Source organism: Mustela nigripes, chromosome 16, assembly GCF_022355385.1.
Source record: "Mustela nigripes isolate SB6536 chromosome 16, MUSNIG.SB6536, whole genome shotgun sequence".
NCBI lineage: Eukaryota > Metazoa > Chordata > Mammalia > Carnivora > Mustelidae > Mustela > Mustela nigripes.
Window position 1 is genome coordinate 37,369,423 of NC_081572.1, and position 18,520 is coordinate 37,387,942.

At 47.0% G+C, this 18,520-nt stretch overlaps 1 protein-coding gene across 6 annotated transcripts in view; it reads left to right on the forward strand.

Annotated features, from left to right (window-relative positions):
* The window catches only part of RFFL (ring finger and FYVE like domain containing E3 ubiquitin protein ligase), a 66,030-nt gene that overhangs the window by 30,697 nt on the left and 16,813 nt on the right, over positions 1-18,520 (forward strand). For all 6 annotated transcript variants that reach the window (XM_059379399.1, XM_059379398.1, XM_059379397.1 and 3 more), the window contains exon 2: positions 16,418-16,605. In XM_059379399.1, the coding sequence (XP_059235382.1) occupies positions 16,426-16,605 (180 nt within the window). In that variant the 5' untranslated portion in view covers positions 16,418-16,425. The remainder of the gene's footprint in view (positions 1-16,417; positions 16,606-18,520) is intronic.

Genomic DNA, 18,520 nt, shown 5'->3' on the forward strand with positions numbered 1-18,520 from the left:
AATAATAAAAACATTTCCAGTCTTCCTTGCTCTTTTTCTCAGTCCCCATATTCCAAGTTTTGTTTCGGGCTTAATTTTTTATCTCAGCCTATTTGTATTAATTTTTTATCAGGTAGGTCAGACGTCAGTAGGAAGCATAGGAGAGACAGAGTGGCTTAGAGGCTCAATATTGGTTTTTGGTGCTCTTTAGGTGAATCTTTTCTACCCGACTCGTAGAATAATGTATTTTACTGTCCGTGAAATAGTGCTCAGTGAACCGGTTGTTGGCAGATATGAAGGGTTACTGTTTTGTGGCTAGGCAGTAGCAGTGTAAATAGATCAGCTGGCCTAGAACAGGAAGTCAAGTGCAAACAGGATGTGCTTGTCTTTACTGTAATTTTGTGTGTCTGTGTTTTGAAACTTGGTGTAGTTAAAAAGTCAAGACTTCTAGTATTTGAGCTTGACGGAAGATGTCTCTCTTTCTGGTTTGAAAAGAAGCTAAGGCAACTAGTCCTTCACTGCCCTTGCCTTTATACAGGGACACATCTTTCTTCTATGGATCAGGCCATTCTTCCTGGTGCATGACAGGTTTTCCTCACCTACACCATGTTGCATCCATGTGCTTTATAAAGCGAAACCCCTGAGTGCCTGCTGGTCTGTTACTTTTGGTAGATAAGGGATCCAAGCTGTGCTTCGCTATTTATTTCTTAATAACAATAAGAAATCTTAGCCTGTAATTCACCAGCATTTTAAATTACAGGTTCCTTTTTTTGAATTCCAGGATTTTTAGCACACCTTTTGAGTGTTTCCCGAGTATGGTAGTTTACAAATTATCCCGGGGCCTTGTTAGACTTTGAATTGAAAATTTCCTTGAGTGTTGGAGGCTGGATCTAATGCTAACTGTTGAACTGTTTTACCCTATAGGCAAGTTTCTGGAGAGGACATTAAATAAGCAATTCTCTTGGGGTGGGGGGATGTGTCACTCAGCTGGTAAGCAGTTTTAGGAACCCCTATTTTCTGAATCCCCTTCTCATTCCTCATTGCTTCTCACTGCTGAATCCTGCTTTATTAGGTTCGTCCTCAGGCTGGATTTGAATAACTTCTGTGGATTATCATAGCCACTATGAGCTATTCCAGAACAGGTCCATTCTGATGGTCTCCAACCATAAACTAATGAATATGGGGCAGGTGAAAGACTGGGTAATGTTTTTTATGCAGTCTGTATCCCTGCACATTGCAGACTGTCCTTCCACTTCGGAATTCCAGGAGCAAATAGGTCACGTGGCACATCTTAGCATCGGTGAGGCCAGCATTACCATGTGAGCACTATGGCATCCTTGAGTCTGTCAAGGAGTGGTGAATGTGAGCCAGTCTGCACTTTATATGTGGCAAAGAATAAAACCCGAAGACCAGGTTAAGTCCAGGTGTTCTTTCCAAGGAGAGAATATGAGGAGGATATGAAGGTTTTCTTTGTGGTATGAGGCAAATTCGAAATCTCCATTTCTACTCCTTGGGATAGATAGTAGGCATATCACATCCTGGCAGGCGCAGAAAACATTTCAGAAAGTCAGCATAATTTTCAGATTGAGATCAGACATCAAACTAAGCCAAAGGTCTGTGGGAGGAAGGGGGTGGTTGGTCTGGATTTATCCTGGATTCATCGCAAAACATTAGACCCCATCTGACTTCAGTGCAGCAGGGCGGTTATGGAGCACCAGGTGGGGTGAAATGGAGGGGAGGCAGAGATGTTCGGTTCTCTGGCTCTGATGGCCAAGAGGGTTGAGGAGCTAAGGCAGAAAGTCTAAACTGGCTGCGCTGTGGGGAAAGTGACAGACTTGTGGGCAATGTGGTAGAACTGGGAAGAAGTGTCACACCTCAGACCCCCTATGAGAGAAGTTCTCCCAGGATTCCATAAGTTCTTCAAGGATAATGAGAAGACTACATTGAGGGGCGCCTGAATGGCTCAGTGGGTTAAGCCTCTGCCTTTGGCTCAGGTCATGATCTCAGGTACCTGGGATCGAGTCCCAACTGGGCTTCCTGCTCAGAGAGCCTGCTTCTCCCTCTCCCCCAGCTCGTGCTCTCTTTCTCTTACTCTCTCAAATAAATAAAATCTGGGGGTGGGGGGTGGGGATAAAGCTACATTGAGCCTGATGTAAAGGTATCATCAGGTCTTAAAAACAGTAGATAGGGGAAAGAGCAGATAAATTTTATCACTTTAAAGAACCTTGAAAAAGATTTTATTTGTGGCCAGCTTTTTGTGAGCGCCTATTAGGTGCTAGGCTCTGGAGTAAATGCATGACATGCATTATTTTAATCCTTTCTGTTGCCCTTTAAATGCAGCTGGTTCTGTGTTTTTGAGGAAAATTAGGTGTAAAGGGACTAAATAACACCAGGGCTCAGAGTCCTCGTTGACTCTCCCCTATACCATACATTTGGCTGCAGTAACTTGTGCGGTCCACTTTGAAAAGGCAAACTGCATAATTTTTTTTTTAATTTTTTAAAGATTTTATTTATTTATTTGACAGAGATCACAAGTAGGCAGAGAGGCAGGCAGAGAGAGTGAGGGAAGCAGGCTCCCTGCCGAGCAGAGCCTGATGTGGGGCTCGATCCCAGGACCCTGAGATCATGACCTGAGCTGAAGGCAGAGGCCTAACCCACTGAGCCACCCAGGCGCCCCCAAACTGCATAATTTTTTTTTTTTAAACATTTTGTTTATTCATTTGACAGAGATCACAAGCAGGCAGAGAGGCAGGCAGAGAGAGAGAGAGGAGGAAGCAGGCTCCCCGCGGAGCAGAGAACCCGATGCGGGACTCGATCCCAGGACCCTGAGATCATGACCTGAGCCGAAGGCAGCGGCTTAACCCACTGAGCCACCCAGGCGCCCCCAAACTGCATAATTTTGACCCTAGAAAGAACTCATGTCCCAAAGCGCTGCCTTTCCCCAGGGCACGGGCTGTGCCAGAAACCTGCTCAGCGAATCCCTGGCTTTGTTAATGGTTTTGTTTGTTTGTTTTTTCAAATATTTTTAAGTAATCACCACACCCAATGTAGGGCTCAAACTCACAACCCACTGAGCTTGCCAGGCACCCCTTTGTTAAGGTTTCCATCCCGGTTGCCCAGAAGTCAGTCCCTGTGATAGTAGCTGGTGAAAGCAGCAGCTTCTTCAGTCTAGAAAGAGCTTATCTGGTAAATCCTGTTTTCTGCACAGGAGTACAGGGGGATCAAGCTCTTTATCCTTGATGAGCTTTGTCATCAGTTTTGATGGAAGAAGGATCCTGTGATAATTAAACTGCAGGTCCGCTTATTCTGTTTTCAGCTTGTTTGAAGACTGTACTCGGAACTGCTTTCTTTCCTGATTGACTTGCCCTTTGGGCCAAAATGCCTGGGCTGAAATTAAATGTGTAGGCTTCTCCGCTGCAGTGTTCAATCTGTCATCTCTCCTGAACGCCACACTAAGAAGCAGCCATTTAATTGGTCAGACCCCGAGGGTGAGATTTTGGCACAAGTCCATTGGTTAGAATTACTTTTCCCTGAACTTCATAGCAGATGCTGAGGTCCCTCTGCAGATATCTGTCATAGGCCAGTTGAAACCAGGGAGTTTTCAAGAACATTTATAACTTGTGATTATTGTGTATGGTTTTCACTTGTTTACAACAGTTATCACTTCAGGAAAAGAGCTCATTTATTACCAGCGGAAAGTGAAACCTCTCTTTCTCCTTCTTCACATTGTCAGTTTAACCCTTTGTGCTCCAAAACCCTCGGCTGTGGTTTCTTGTCTCCTCTTGCCATGCTTTTCCTCCCCCCTTGCTTGGGCTGTGCCTGTCGGTAGCTACCGGCCAAGCTCTGCTTAGACCCTGGCTGTATCTGGTGCAGCCTCTTCGATTTCTGCCATTTCTGTTCTCTGTTATTCTACTTCTCCATGTGTTGTTTTTATTTTAATTTGTATTCTTTACAGTTCTTATCGCAGTGCTGTGTGTTCTGGAACCAGAGCTCTGGGAGGTCACTAAAGCCTTCTGTGCCTTTTCACGCAGGGAGAGGACGGACATGCCAGATCTTGTTCGTCCTCGAGGCTGTCCCTTTCTGGCTTTCTAATGCTGTCATAACGGATAATTTTAACATTTTTCTGCTACTTGTAGAAACTCACTGTTGTTTTTTAAGTCATCTTAGCAGACACTAAAAACTTAACTTCACCAAGTGTGAGGTAGGCATGTTCCTATTAGACCTTTCCCTCAAGGGACTGCTCTGGTTATTTGGGTTTAAAACCCTTAATTTGCTCATCACCCTGGAATCATGAGTGTGGCATTTTCAAGCATGAATTTGTCTTTTTTTTTTTTTTTTTTAAAGCCCTATTGCTGTTATCGTTACTAAGACTTCAGCAAACACCTGTGGTCACACTTACCTGACACTCAGGCTCACAGTTAAGCTGTAGACTTCTGTTTCCACTCCCTTACTGTGGGAGAATACTTGAATTATACAGATTTTAGCTCACCAATTAAATGCCTGATGCTAGCATGCTCACCCCCTTGGCAAGTAATCATGCGGTGGGGGACCTTGCCTGGTTCTGTTGCTCTCAGAGTCCCTGTGTCTGGAAGAGGGCTTGGCCAAGAGTAGCGCTAACCAGACGGGCAGAAGAATGAATTAAAGTTATTGGGAGGTGTCCCGAGATGCTGGGAGAGCACAGGCAGGGTCAGAGGAGTTTTTCCAGAGGAAATAAGTGCTGCACGAGGAGGTCAGGGCCAAGGGAATAGCTCACAGGAGGTTCCTGAAAATCAGAATAAGCTTGGCATTTGAGGGGCCAGAAGAACAGCAGCAGAGCTGGAGCTAAGAGCTTGGAGGGTAAGGCCCTGAGCACTGAGGATTTGCTCTTGTCATGCTCTTGTCATGGGTACCAGTGAAAACACTTATTAAAAGGAGAGCAATAAAATATTAGGTAGTTGAGACAGTTAAGTCAAAAATCCCTCCTCTAGCTGGAACAGAGGTGGGCAAGAATAGAAACTGAAACCTCTTAAATATGGATTAATATTTCTCTTTAGAAAGTTGGGGGTCTGTTTATAGCATTAGTACCCTGAAGTGGTAGTAGGTTGGAAATGGGGTTGACTTCCTGGATGTATAAAATAGAATTCTGGATTCCTCGGGATGGCTTTTTAGTCTGCTGCACCTCTTACGAGGTCCTCGTGTGTTGAAAGGGCAGCTTGGCTCGCCGGTGATGTCCACGGTCTCTCCCGCAGGCAGCTCACTGACCTGCTCTTCCAGCACACAGCCTTTGAGTGACTAGTGCCATGGGGAGGTTGTTGTGGAGGGTGAAAGCATCCCTCTCTTTCCATAGGACCGCAGATTAATAACCCTCTAGCTGTGTGACCCTGGTCTAGTTAGCCAGCACTTAGGGTCCAGCGTCTGGGTTTATAAAAGGAACATTTTAATTTGGATGTTTGCAGGATAATTGTATAGATGCAGACAAAACTACTCACTTGTGCACATGTTAGGTGTTCTGAAGAGTTTTTACTTTTCCTTTAAAAAATGGTATTTTCTAGGATCATCTGAGAAGGGACTTCTGAACTCCGGAGTTTGAATACCTTCTATTTCTTCCTTCCCTACCCCTGAAATAACAGCACAGGAAATTCTTTCACCTAAAGCTTTGATCTTTTATACTGAAGTCTACCCTGGGAACTGGAGGACACAGGAGTCCTAGTATCTTTGAAGTCTGACATCTCAGTGTGAGTGGAGGCTCTGGGTGCTGGTTTGGAGGGAGGCAAACATTTAATCCTTAGCCCCATGCCTTATTAAAATGCCTACCCTTTGCTGAATCTAGTCTAGTACCATCTTGTGCTCTTGGTATGATATTAGAAAGCTGGTAAAGGTTGGCTCCCTCTTTCTTCTGAGCACCTGCTCTGTGTCCAGCCTGTGAGGTGTAGGTAAGCTTGTTCCTGTTCCACCGAAGCTCAGGGAGGCCACTTTCTCAAGCTCAATCAGTTATTCAGTATTAGAGCCAGGATTCAAGGTCATGTTGAACTGATTCTAAAACCAAAGTAAAACATAGTTGGGCTTTTTTTTTTTTTATCTCGTCCATTTTCTAAAAATTTAAGTCCCAAATGAAATTCCTCTCTAGGAATTAGGCATTATCTACTACCCACATCCTAAGGACTACTGCGGAGGCTGGGAAATGTCTATTAGGATCTAAAGCCTTTGGAAATGTTTTCCTCCACTGTCCTCCAGCCTGGTGAATGATCCCTTGTCAGCCCAGACACTGCCTCCGCGGAGCCACTCATCTGATTCAGGCCCGAGGTTCTCTAGTCCCACAGTATACCAGTCTCCTCTGGGACTTAGAGGTTCGGAATTCTTTATTCTAAAAGGAACTTCTCAGAAATGATCTCAGTGTCACAGAGAACATGCCTCACTGTCACCGCCCAGCAACTGAGGGCAGTGTGTACTCTGCGACTCACTTCCTCGCCGATGAAACAGTGGTCCTAGCTCATGCTCATTGTGTCGTCACCGCCACTTTAAATCTTCCCTGGTCAGGGTGGGCACCGTAGTAGGCAGGTTTGCTGGAAAATTTCAGGTGTGACTCGGAGATTCTGTTTTAAATTAAACAGTTCTGAGGGATTTCAAGTTTCTTTTCAAACTTATTTTTTAAAAGTAAAGAGCCTTCCAAGTTGAGAGATGATTTTAAATTTCAGGTGAGTTTTCAAGGGTTGATTCTTGATTGCGTGGGTGTTATGATCAGCTGTGTCAGAGCCCCTCCCAACTCAGTCCCTTAGGTGGTAGCAAACTCAAGCATGGGGTAACCAGAGAGAGGAAAGAGTGAGAGACATGTTGGGCTTTCCAGCCAGTAATCACTACTGAACATCTAGGCAGTCTCCATTTTATAGTTTGATGATGACTTCTTTTAACATGTTATTTATTAATCACTTATTATAGGTTAGGTACTTTATGAATATTATTTTTCATCCCTACTTATACAAGTGAGGAAACAGACTCAGAAAGCTTGGCTCCTTTATACTGAAGTCTACCTTGGGAACTGGAGGACACAGGAGTCCTAGTATCTTTGAAGTCTGACATCTCAGTGTGAGTGGAGGCTCTGGGAGCTGGTTTGGAGGGAGGCAAACATTTAATCCTTAGCCCCATGCCTTATTATAATGCCTACCCTTTGCTGAATCTAGTCTAGTACCATCTTGTGCTCTTGGTGTGAGATTAGAAAGCTGGTAAAGGTTGGCTCCCTTTCGTTTTCGATAAAGGACTTTTTTCAGAGTCCCTTTATGTCACTGTAAATGTTGACAGAATGCTTTGGGCCCTAAGGAGAGATAACTAGTACTTGCCTCATTGGCTGTATTGATAAAATACTTGAATGTTCCTCTGACCTCTGTTTGCTCATTCCACCAATCTGGGTGCCCGCTGCGAGTGGCACTTCCTAGATGCAGATAAAACAGTGAAGACAGATGGGGTCCTTGCCCTCGGAGGTTCCAGTCTGCAGGTAGATAGGCTATAAGCAAACATTTATAATGACAGATTATAGCAGTGCCCAGGAGGGCAGCAGAAAGGGCAAGGAGAGAGCGTATGACTGAGGGGGACTCCTTTATATGGCTGGCGTGGGAGTCGTGGCCTGAATGATGAGGAGGAGAAATCCAGGAAGGAAGGAGCTCAGAGTGTGAGACTGTGGAAAGGCCACCACGGCTTGAAGCTTAGTGAGCCGGGAGAGAAGCAGCATGGCACAAATCAGGGAAGCAGGCAGGGACTGGTGGGATAGGCAGGGTCTTTTAACCATGCCAGGAGTTGAGTTTTCTTTCTAAAATGCAGTGGTAGTGGCGGCAGAGGGGGGGCGCACCTGCACAGCTCAATAGGTTAAGTGTATGACTCTTGGTTTCAGCTCAGGTCATGATCGCTGGGTCGTGAGATTGAGCCCGGGTCCAGGCTCTCCACTCAGCGGGGAGTCTGCTTGAGATTCTCACCCTTTCTCCCTCTTTCTAAAAAATAAATAAATCTTAAAAAAAAAAATGCAGTGGGACTCCATTAAAGGCCTTTAACTGTTTGTGCATTGGGGAGAAAAAGCTGGAGAGAGGCAAGAACGAAGCTGGGAAACTAGTTAGGAGCAGTTCTTTCATCCAAGATGCCATTTTAAACTCTGGAATTACAGTAGATTCCTGCCCTCATGTGTTAATTCTAGTTAAGACAGTTCACATGTAAGCCAGTCATATCAGTTAGTGCTAACTCTTCTGTGTGAGATTAGAGAGTGATATTTCAACTGAGGAGTGAATGGCAAGAGGGAGCCAAGTGTGTGAGATCGTGGCAAGAAGAGTCTAGGTGGGACTTCAAGGAGCAAACAGCAAATTCTAAGGGTCTAAGGAGGGAAATGTGTGTGATAGATCAGAGATGATGATTGAGATCACTGCTGGGGCAGATAGGGTGGGGAGAGGAATTTACGACATCTTCAAGCTTAAAAATAGTATCCACGGCCACCCGACAGGGCTCTGCTTGGGAGATAAGAGTGTGTTCAGAGAGGATGCCAGAGACAGCCTGGGAGCTCCCTACCTCATTGAAGGAGAGAGGGGATGACCAGCAAGGAGGCTTTTGAGGTAGGCAAACGAAAGGCACAGAGCTGTGGAGAGTGTTTCAAGGAGGAGGGAAGGGTCACTCATGTCTGGCACTGCTGGGACGTTGACTCAGAGGAAGATAGAGAAGTGTCACTTGGATCTGGCCACTTGGGATTCCTTGGTGACCCTGCAAAGAAGAAATTGGGTAGAGTGGTTCAGGAGAGACTGCAGAGGGTAAAGAGTGGAGTGGAGTCAAGTATTTGGGGACATATCAGTGTAGCAGAGAGCCAAGAAAAAGACCTTTACTGAGGAGTCAGGGGTATGGGGTCAAAATATTTTGTTACTGTTTTTTACGAATATTCTACTAGATGCTTTAAAATAAAACTTTTAATTGTAATATGAGTAGAGTATACAGATTTTAAATTTAAAATTTAAATTTTAAATGTATGATTTAAATTTCACAAAGTGAACATCTGTGTATATAAACAGCACTCAGACTAAGAAACCAAATGTTCCCAGAAGCCCTCTTGTTTCCCCTTCCATTTATTATCCTACCCCAAGGATGACCACTGTCCTGTTTCTAACACCGTAGATTAGTTTGCCTGTGTTTGCATTTTGTATAGATGGAACTGTTTAGTATGTGTTCATTTGTGCCTGTCTCCCTTCCATTATTGCTAATCTGTACTGTCACTTAATCACTAATTTGTTTATTCTCAATGCCGCATTTAAATAGCACAATTTGTTTTTCTGTTCTGTTGACGGACACTTGGATTGGTTTCCACCTTGGGGCTGACAGTCGTACTGCTATGAACCTTGCGGACTCCTCTTGGTGAATGTATTTCTGTTAGGAATGTACCTGGAAGTGGAATTGCCAAGCGATGTGTGTGTGTGTGTGTGTGTGTGGTTTATGTTGTACCAGTTTACACTGTGTGTGTGTATGTGCGTGTGCATGCATTGTACCTGTTGACACTTCTGCCAGGTAAAGTTAGAGTTCCAGTTGCTTTAAACCCTTGTCTACACTGGCTAGTATCCCATTTTCCCATTTTAGCCATTCCAGTGGGCAACTGGTGTAACATGTTCAGTTCTACTCTGTACTTCCCTCGTGACCAGGGTGAGTTTTTAAATCTGGGAGATCCTGGAGCATGCCTCTGTGCTGATGGGAAAGCTATGGTAGAGATGGAAAGCTTCAAAAACTGTACACTCTCCAGCCCATTCCCCTCAGACTGCTTTTGTTATTATTTGACTGATTGTAGAATCAGGAGGACTTCTTGTAGCCTGCAGAGCACTGGCTTCACAGTGGAAGCGATTCAGGTTCACATCTTGGCTTTACTACCCTCTGCTATGACCTTTGACAAGTTATTTCACTTCTCAGAACCTTGGTTTTCTCACCCAAAAATGGGATGAACATTTCCAACATGCCTTGCCAGAATTGTGAGGCTCACAGGATAAAGGGCTGGGGAGTCCATCCATAGCTCAGTGCCTGGCAGATGAGAAGCATTCTTCCAGTGGAGAATGATGACTTTCTTCTTTACTTCTCAAAACATGTAATTACTTATCGGTTATTTCAAAGAGGCAGAGCTAAGCCATATTGATAGACTTTCATAGCATTTCCTTTCAGAGTCATTGCAATTGTACTTTAATTGCTTTTTAAGGATAATATACAAGATGAAGCAAAGCCCATTCTGTATTAACGATCCACAACGTGGACCATTTCTCCAGGTGCACTTACAGGCTGGCTGCTTTGAACAATCCCCGGAATATGGTAGTGACTGCAGGCGGGCTTGCCACGGAGCCGGTTTCTGGTTTGCTGTGTCAGAAACATACTTCTTCGAGGAGTGTGGGCATGGTGATTAGGTTTTTTTAAAAAAGGATTTTTGTGAAGTCTTACACAGTGGGTTCACCCTATGTCCATTAATTCTGAGATCTTGGGTCTGTGGAAAGTCCGTTGCTGCAGAAGTACCTTGGCACACAGCAGTTAATTAAAGTCTGAACAGATTGAAGGAGAACACTGGGGACAGGACTTTACTGTCTTAGATTTGGGTGGTTAGCAAGGTGGCTTGGAGCTGCATCACACAGTAGCCCTTATTTCCCTGGGGTCCTCACATTCTGAGCCTTCTCCTCCATGGGTCCACTCTGACCCTTCTCTCCTCTCTGACCCTTTCCTCCTTGGGAAAGCCTGTGACAACCACTGATCCCCTTAAAATGACTTGCCTGGGGCAAATGAACAAGTGGAGAAGTCTTAAAATTACTTAGGATTCTAGGACTTTAATAGGGAGAAATCACATCATCTCCCTTCTTGCCTCTAACTATGGTTGTACTCAGCCTACCTGGGCTAGGTCATTTATCTTACCCTGTTATTAAAACTGTAATTTTCCTGTTCAGCAGAGCTTAGTGTCCCAAGAAATGCCAGTATCCTTGTCAAGCTGACAGACTCCCAGGTGCTGACTAGCCATCCTGGCCCCCTCCCCACAGGGTTCCTCAGCAGGGAGGAGCAGGTTTTCTCGTTCCCCTCAGCCCTGCACCTCCCGTCTTTCTCCCTGTGAAAGAGGAGGGCCTGGCAAGTTTCAAACAAGTTCTGTAGGACAGCCGCTGCAGAGACTGTGTTTGAGGCTGAAATCACCAAGTCCACATCTTTTCTGAAGAGGAGGGGGAGGGGATCGGGGGAGGGATTTTTAAGCTCTCTGAGAAGATTTGGTCATTTTCTTTCAAGATCAGGAGGCTTGCAGATCAGAGAGCCGAGCGTCTCATGGTGTCGCCATAGGCAGAGCTCACTACACACCCCACAGTGTGTTCTGTGGGGTTCCATTTCCAGCCCTTCGGCAACATCATTAGATGCCAAGGGGCTATCTGTCCAGGGTCAAAGGATGAGAAAATACTGCCAAGAAAAAAGTGTTTGGCTTGTATGGCAATGTTAAAGTGACCACTCTTCCCTTGCAACTCCCCGAAATAACCTCGAATGTAGTTGTTATTTAGACGTATCATTTTCCAATCTGGCAAGAGAGGACTTTTAACTGATAGCTTTAGGAAATGGTATTTAAATATAAGTCAAAAAGACTAAAAGCGTAGTCTTCTGACGTTGGTGCCCCTGTCTGGCTGGGCTGCGCCAGTCTGTAGACATTTTAGCACCAGAGACTTCCCACTGAACCCCTTTTTGTCCCTTCCCCGCATATACACGTGCCCAGGATAAGGCTCTGTCCTCCACCTGCCTGAGGGGCCTAGGCAGTAACCCAGAGGCACATTTCAAGTCTTCTCCCAGAACCAAGTCCTTCTGAGCCTAGTAGCCAAAGACTTGCTTAGGCTGATAGCTCTGCTTTCTGTGCTCGTCACGGAAAAGATTAGAAGCAAAGTTGGGGCACCTGGGTGATTTAGTTGTTAAGCGTCTGCCTTCAGCTCAGGTCACGATTCCAGGATCCTGGGATCCAGCCCCATGTCAGGCTGCCTGCTTGGCAGGGAGCCTGCTTCTCCCTCTGCCTGTGTTGCTCCTGCTTTCTCGGTCTCTCTCTCTGACAAATAAATAAAATCTTAAAAAGAAAAAAAGAAGATGATTAGAAGCAAAGCTGAGAGAAAATAGTGCTGAAAGGAAATATGTTGTCTTGGTTCTCAGCTTGAGGAAGAGCTTTCTTCACTCTCCTGTCCAGATGGCGGAGTTGAGCTGGGCAGCAGTGCTTCATTGGCCCGGAGGCCCCTGGGGGCCAGGACCTGGTGGGCAACCTAGTGCCCAGCCCGCTGCCGGTGCCCCCTGCATGCTTGGAAGAGCATGGGACTCTAAACAACATACAGCAGTCCGGCTGCCGGTTTTTTCCTATCAATCATGCCTTACCAAGCAGGCCTAGCGCTCCTGTGGCAAAGGCCTCACTCTCAGAAAATGCCACATGCAGATTCCTTGTGCAGAGGGAAAGTGTGTTTCCTTCTTGTGGTTCACTACATCCCACCCCCTCAACCCCTTGCCTTTTTACTTCATTCATTCACCTTTGTCTGTGGATGCTCCAAGCTTATCTTGGGTGACCTCTGTCTTCTCTCTGGGCCAATCTCTGGTGAAAGAGGTGACCTTTCTTCTGCCCCCAAATCCAGTCGGCAGGTCAGCTTTCCTCCCTCCCTCCTCTCCCTTCCTTTCTTCCTTCCTAGATTTTATTCATTTATTTGTCAGAGAGAGAGAGCACAGGTAGGGGGAGTGTCAGAGGGAGAAGCAGACTCCCTACTGAGCAAGGAGCCCAAGGTGGGGCTCCATCCCAGGACCCTGGGATGGTGACGGGAGCAGAGGGCAGACGCTTAACTGACTGAGCCACCCAGGCGTCCCAGCAGGTCACCTTTCTTTCTGCTCCTGGCTCTTACTCCTACCATTTGTTGCCAGCGTCCCTTCCTCTGCGAGCGCTTCATCTTTGGGGGTCTCCTCCGCAGTCCATGCCTGCGTCTGCATCTCTCTGTCTTAGTGACCTGAATCCTCTTCAACTCCGCCCTTGTGTCTTCCCAGAAGTTTCTTCAGAGAATAGTTTATCTTAGTGTCTGTGCACATCCTTACTTCTCCGTCACTTTCCAACCTACGGCTGTCAGTCAGCTTCTGTCTTCCTTACCTGCTCACGTGAAGAACACGCTAACATTTTCCTAAAATGTCCATTAGGGATTTTGTATTCCTGTATTCTACTCTCTGGTCATTTGACAGCATCAATCATTTCTTCTTGAAACTCAAAACCCTCTTCCAGGTCGCCCACCTCTGAGCAGTCTTCCTGCTGCCGTTGTGCTGGTTTCCCCTGGTAGCCCTTTAGGTCGGGTTCCCCCAGGGGTTCTCCCAGGCCATCCTCTGAGACCGTCATCCATCTTCTGCCCTGTTCTGGCTTTTCGTGCTGCCGGTGGTCTGAGGATTCTGACTTTCTCCTCAACCAGGACTGTCCCTTTGGTGTGGTGTGTATCCACCAGCAAGCCCCTGGGGTACAAAATGCAACCCGTCATTATAATTGCCCCCTTCCTTCACACACAGACATATGCCTTGTCCTGAGGGCTTTGTCCCTTACTCCAGCTAACAATTCCACTCTGTGTCCTGTTGCATAATTCAGAGACCCTGGGATTCGTCCAAGACTTTTCTCTCCCTCTTCCTCCACCACTTCAAACCACTGACACATCCCACGAGTTCTGTCAGAGATCTGTCTGTCCCTTTCTCCTCCTGTCTTGCCTCTGCTACACCAGCTGCCTGCTCCCAGGCTGCTTACTGTCAAGAGTGCAAATAAGATCACAAAACTTGATTACTTGAACCCCTCATTGTGTTTCACTGCCCATAGGATAAAGTCCAGTTTCCTTCCCCTGTGGTTTTTCGTGTCTGCTTGTCTACCTGCCCTACCCTCATCCACCCCGCTCCAACACTCTATAGTTTCCTTAATGCCATGTTGCCTGCTATTTGCTTTTTCTTGAAAATCCCTTTTACTCTGGGCTTCCCGATGAATACCCAGCTGCTCCAACAGCAGGCTACGTGTGGCACGGCATTTGAGAAGTCTTCTCTGGTCACCCCTCCTCCGGAAGAGCCGCTTGTGTCTCTGTCTTCCAGCCCCCGGTACGCCGCACGAACCTCTGTTAAGGCACCGATCACCCTGAAATTTCTGGTTTGGGTTTTACATTTCTTGTTCTTCTCCTCAACCATGAACTCCTCAGGGCAGGGTCTCGGCCTTACTCACCTAGCACTGGAAAGAGCAAGGCATTGGCTTCACTAAAGCCTGCATGCCTGGGCGAGTGAAGATCCTGACAGAGGCTGGCAAATCACTGCCACCTTGTCCCAAGGCCACTCTGCTTCTTGCCTTGCCCCCAGCTCCTTCAGGTACTTGACCCATTCTGCTGATTCTGTGACAGATCTCCCTGTCCCTTTTTGGAACAAGTCAAATGGTAATTGTGGCAAAACCTCTAGGTTTCCTTTTTATCTGCGCCTTGCCAGAGAAACTGAAGTTGAAACATCATTACAATGCTCAGAGCTTCCACTGATCCTTGTTTAGTGCCTCATAGGCTGGAGAATGTCCCCTGAGAAACGGAAGCCCAGAATGGTAGAACTTGTTGTAAAGATGGATATAGTCAAGTAGGGCTTGGGCCTGGGTCTTCTGAGTATAGATCCTGTAATCCCTTGTTTTACTCTATATGTCTCAGATGCTTTTGTCAGCAGGTGATTTCAGGAACTGCAAAATCCCTCTTTCCGAGAGGGGCCACACTGCTGTCACCCTTATCTTGCTAACAGAGAACTCATCGGGTTAACTGCTCTTTCCTTTGTTATTCCATGTGAACTATTCATTGCAATTGTCTTCCAGGAAGTTGGAGGCTTTAGACAACTAAGAGTGAGTCAGAGAGAAACGTTGATGTGTAGGAAATGGACCGAACACAGTTATTTAAAATTCAAATATGTGTGAATTCATTCAGTAGTCTTTGTGGAGCCACCTGTCTGCTGGGCGCTGACACACAGGGGCCACAGGCAAGTGGGGGAGACAGGTGTGGGTCGCACATGCTTACAAAGTGAACGAATTCTAGACGAGGAGTGTGGAGAAGTGCTGCAAACTAAAAAGGCCGATAGTAGTCAAGAGACCTAAGGTTACAGCTGTGGGAGCCAGGCGGTTAGTTCCCCCTGCTGGGTTTCAGGCTTCTTCTGTGAGATGGCTAGGGTTGAATCGGCCATCTTCTTGTTGTCAGTGCTTTCTAGCTTAGCATGTCTCTGAACTACAATTTAACAAAGGCGCTTTCCATGAGTCAGGAGACAGAGCTGGTACCGTTCCTTTGTTTGAACTGATGATTGAGCAGTAACACTCACAAATGTTTCATTTATTATCTCTGTAAGCAGAGAGGTCAGGCTCAGAATGTCCGTATTGACTGCCTTGGTCTACTGAGAAAAGCACACTCGTATCACAGCAGTGCTTGGCGTTGCCATGGACCCTTTGCAACTGTAGATTATTCTGACATTTGAGGGATTGGGTTTTCTTCTGTGATCTTAAAAAAATCACCTGCCCCTTTGTCCCCAGTACCCATATTTGATATGTAAAACGAGAATCAGATTCCAAAACTTCTTAATAAAGCCACAGAGGCCCCTGTTGAGCGCGGCAGCAGATGTTACCGGAGTGTCTTCTGTGTGCACGATGCTGCTCGGGGGCAGTAGACACAGGAATAAGAAGTCATCCCTGCCCTCAAAGAATGTACGGTGTAGCAGCCGCAGACAGAGGGAAAGACAGAGGGTAAGAGCATCTGTGCGATGAATCGTTAGAGATGCTGTGAGAGAGGTGCAGGTAGGGCTGGAAGTACAGGGAAGAGCAGTTCGTGCTGCTGCCCGGGGGAGAGGAAAACAAGGGGAGCAGCATGGTCTAAGAAAAGAACGTTCGGTTTAGGGTCAGAAGACCTGGGTCTTCAGAATCTCAGTTCTCTGTATACTAGCAGTGTGGCCCTGACTTCTCTGAGCCTGGGTGGCCTCATCTATGTGAAGGAAATCGTGATACCCCCTTCACAGTCAGTGTGAATACGGCCTCACACGCGGTGCGTGTGTGCGCTCAGTTGATGAAGTGCCATCTCGCTGAACTCTAGGAGTAGGTTCTTGGGCCTGAATAAAGTGGGTTTCAGGCCACTTTTAATTGCTAAGGCGTTTTCATTTGAAGTTAGGTCTCCGATTAAACCAAAACAGGGATCAGCTGCCTTTTAGAGGTAGTGCGCCAACTTGGCAGCCCGTGTTGTCCTGGTGGAGCAGGTGTCTGTGCTCTCCTCCTGGGAATGGTGGCAATTGTGGAGAAGCTGGAGGTGGCAAGAAATCTGTGGCCCCTGAAAACGTGTCCTCACCTCGACTCCCGACTTGGGCAGCAGGTGTGGATTGAGCTCCCCAGCTCCCGTGCGCCCTCTCGAAGTGGGGGAGTGGAGTGAAGGTGTATCTTAACCCTGGCTTTTCTCCCCTTCCTCCCTCGCACCAGATTTTATCATGTGGGCAACCTGCTGCAACTGGTTCTGCTTGGATGGACAGCCTGAGGAGGCCCCACCGGCACAGGGAGCCAGGACACAGGCCTACTCCAACCCTGGGTACAGCTCCTTCCCTTCCCCAACGGGCTCGGAACCAAGCTGCAAGGCCTGTGGGGCCCACTTCGCAAACATGGCCAGGAAGGTGAGTGTTGACCTCTTGGCCTTCTTGGCAAGCTTGGTTCAACCTAGGCTCTTGGGCAAGCCTACTGACCCCTCTGTAATGCTTGCCACCTTGCCTTGGCCCATGAGGTGCCGGTAGATAACCCACACCTGCTCCTATCACAAAAGCGTTAAAGGAACGCTAGTCAAAAGCAAAGCGTCTTAGCATCGATCTAGAGCTAGACAGGCCTGAATTCAGACATTAGCTACACTGCTTACTAGCTGTTATGACCTAACCTTGCTGGAGATTCTTTCTCCCCATCTCTAAAATGGGGGTGCAGCAGTCACGCCCATCTCACAGGCTCATGAGACGAGCATGAGCTGGGCTACCAATGCAGCAGGCTGTGGGGTCACTCCCTTCATTGGCTGTCGTCATGAACGCCTCACTGCAGATTAACTTGTTCTGTGCATCCCACGCAGTGCCGGGGACACCTCAGGTACAGCAAGAGCCCAGCGGGACAGAGACTGGGGCTCCTTTACTGTAGCGATTTCATGGGAAATGCTCGGCAGCTGTATTTCCAGATTGGCGAGCTGTGGGGGATGTCACTGGCTGGGTAATGGGGTGTGGGTGTGGGCCATCCCTGCACCAGTGCCCAGAGGCAGCACGTTCTCCAAGGTCAAGCACGACTGGGACTGAGGGTGAACCCCGGTCTGGGAGTTCCCGCATTCTGTATTCTTCTGCAGAACAGAGAGGTCTGCAGTCCTAGATGGGAGGTTAAGATGGCGATGATGGGAAATGTGAGAGGAAAGGCTACTTTTTAAGCCATGTGCTATATGCCAGGGACTGTTGTGTGCAATTTAGATCTTTTGGTTTCACTTTAGCCTCACAATAACTCTGTAACAGATCTTGCTGTTTTCATTGTTTTACACTGAGAAATGGTAGGAACAATGGCTGGAAGAAGTGGCAAACTACCTGGCATGAAAGGAATAGGAAAGGCCTTAGTTTAAATGAGGCAGCGTGAATTTGCTGTAGGTTTGAACCTTTTTATATAACTCTGTACATATGAGACACTGAGGTTTCGAGTGTAGCAGTTAAGAAGGAAACTGTCTTTGTCAAGTTCCTGATAAATGTCACATGAGATCAAAAAACAACTCCTTTTCAGGTTACGTAGGTCGTCGCCCAGGATCCCTTGGCTGTTAAATGGCAGAGCTAGGACTCAAACTCAGCTCTCTGAACTCTCCGGCTGTCTCGCAGAAGACATTCAGCACGTCTGAATTCCTGCAGCGCTCACCACCCGCCCTCTTGTACCCACAAGGTGGAGGAGGATGGGCATTTTGCTCGCGCCTTGCTGTAGTGCAGTGAGGGTGGACACGTAGCTGGGCTTTGTCAATAGGTGCTTGGCTGCCCCGGTCACCATGAGGACACAACCAGAGAGGCCACTGCGGGTGGCAGGGGGCTGTGGTTCGGCCGGCTGCCGTGCCACTCCTGTAACACTGAGGCTGGAAGTTTGAGTCCATAGATGGAGGCCAAAGCAGGGACTAGCGAGAGCTCGGTACCTCATGGCCTCAGTCTTCTCAGGGATGAAGATGGGGGGTGGCTTTGAGATCTGAGAGGAGATGGAAGAGGCCCGGGGGCTACTTATCACATGCCCGGCACAGAGCTTGGCATTTCAGATGTCTCCTCCCTTTGAACCCTTAGTGAAATATATACTATGATTTTTTCCTGTTTTATAGATGAAGAAATTGTTCTCTTACTTAAGGTAGTCGTTTCAAGGACTCCTCGGGTGCATCTGGAGTCTGTCGGGTAGTCAAAGATCTTGCTGTTTTCATTGTTTTACACTGAGAAATGGTAGGAACAATGGCTGGAAGAAGTGGCAAACTACCTGGCATGAAAGGAATAGGAAAGGCCTTAGTTTAAATGAGGCAGCGTGAATTTGCTGTAGGTTTGAACCTTTTTA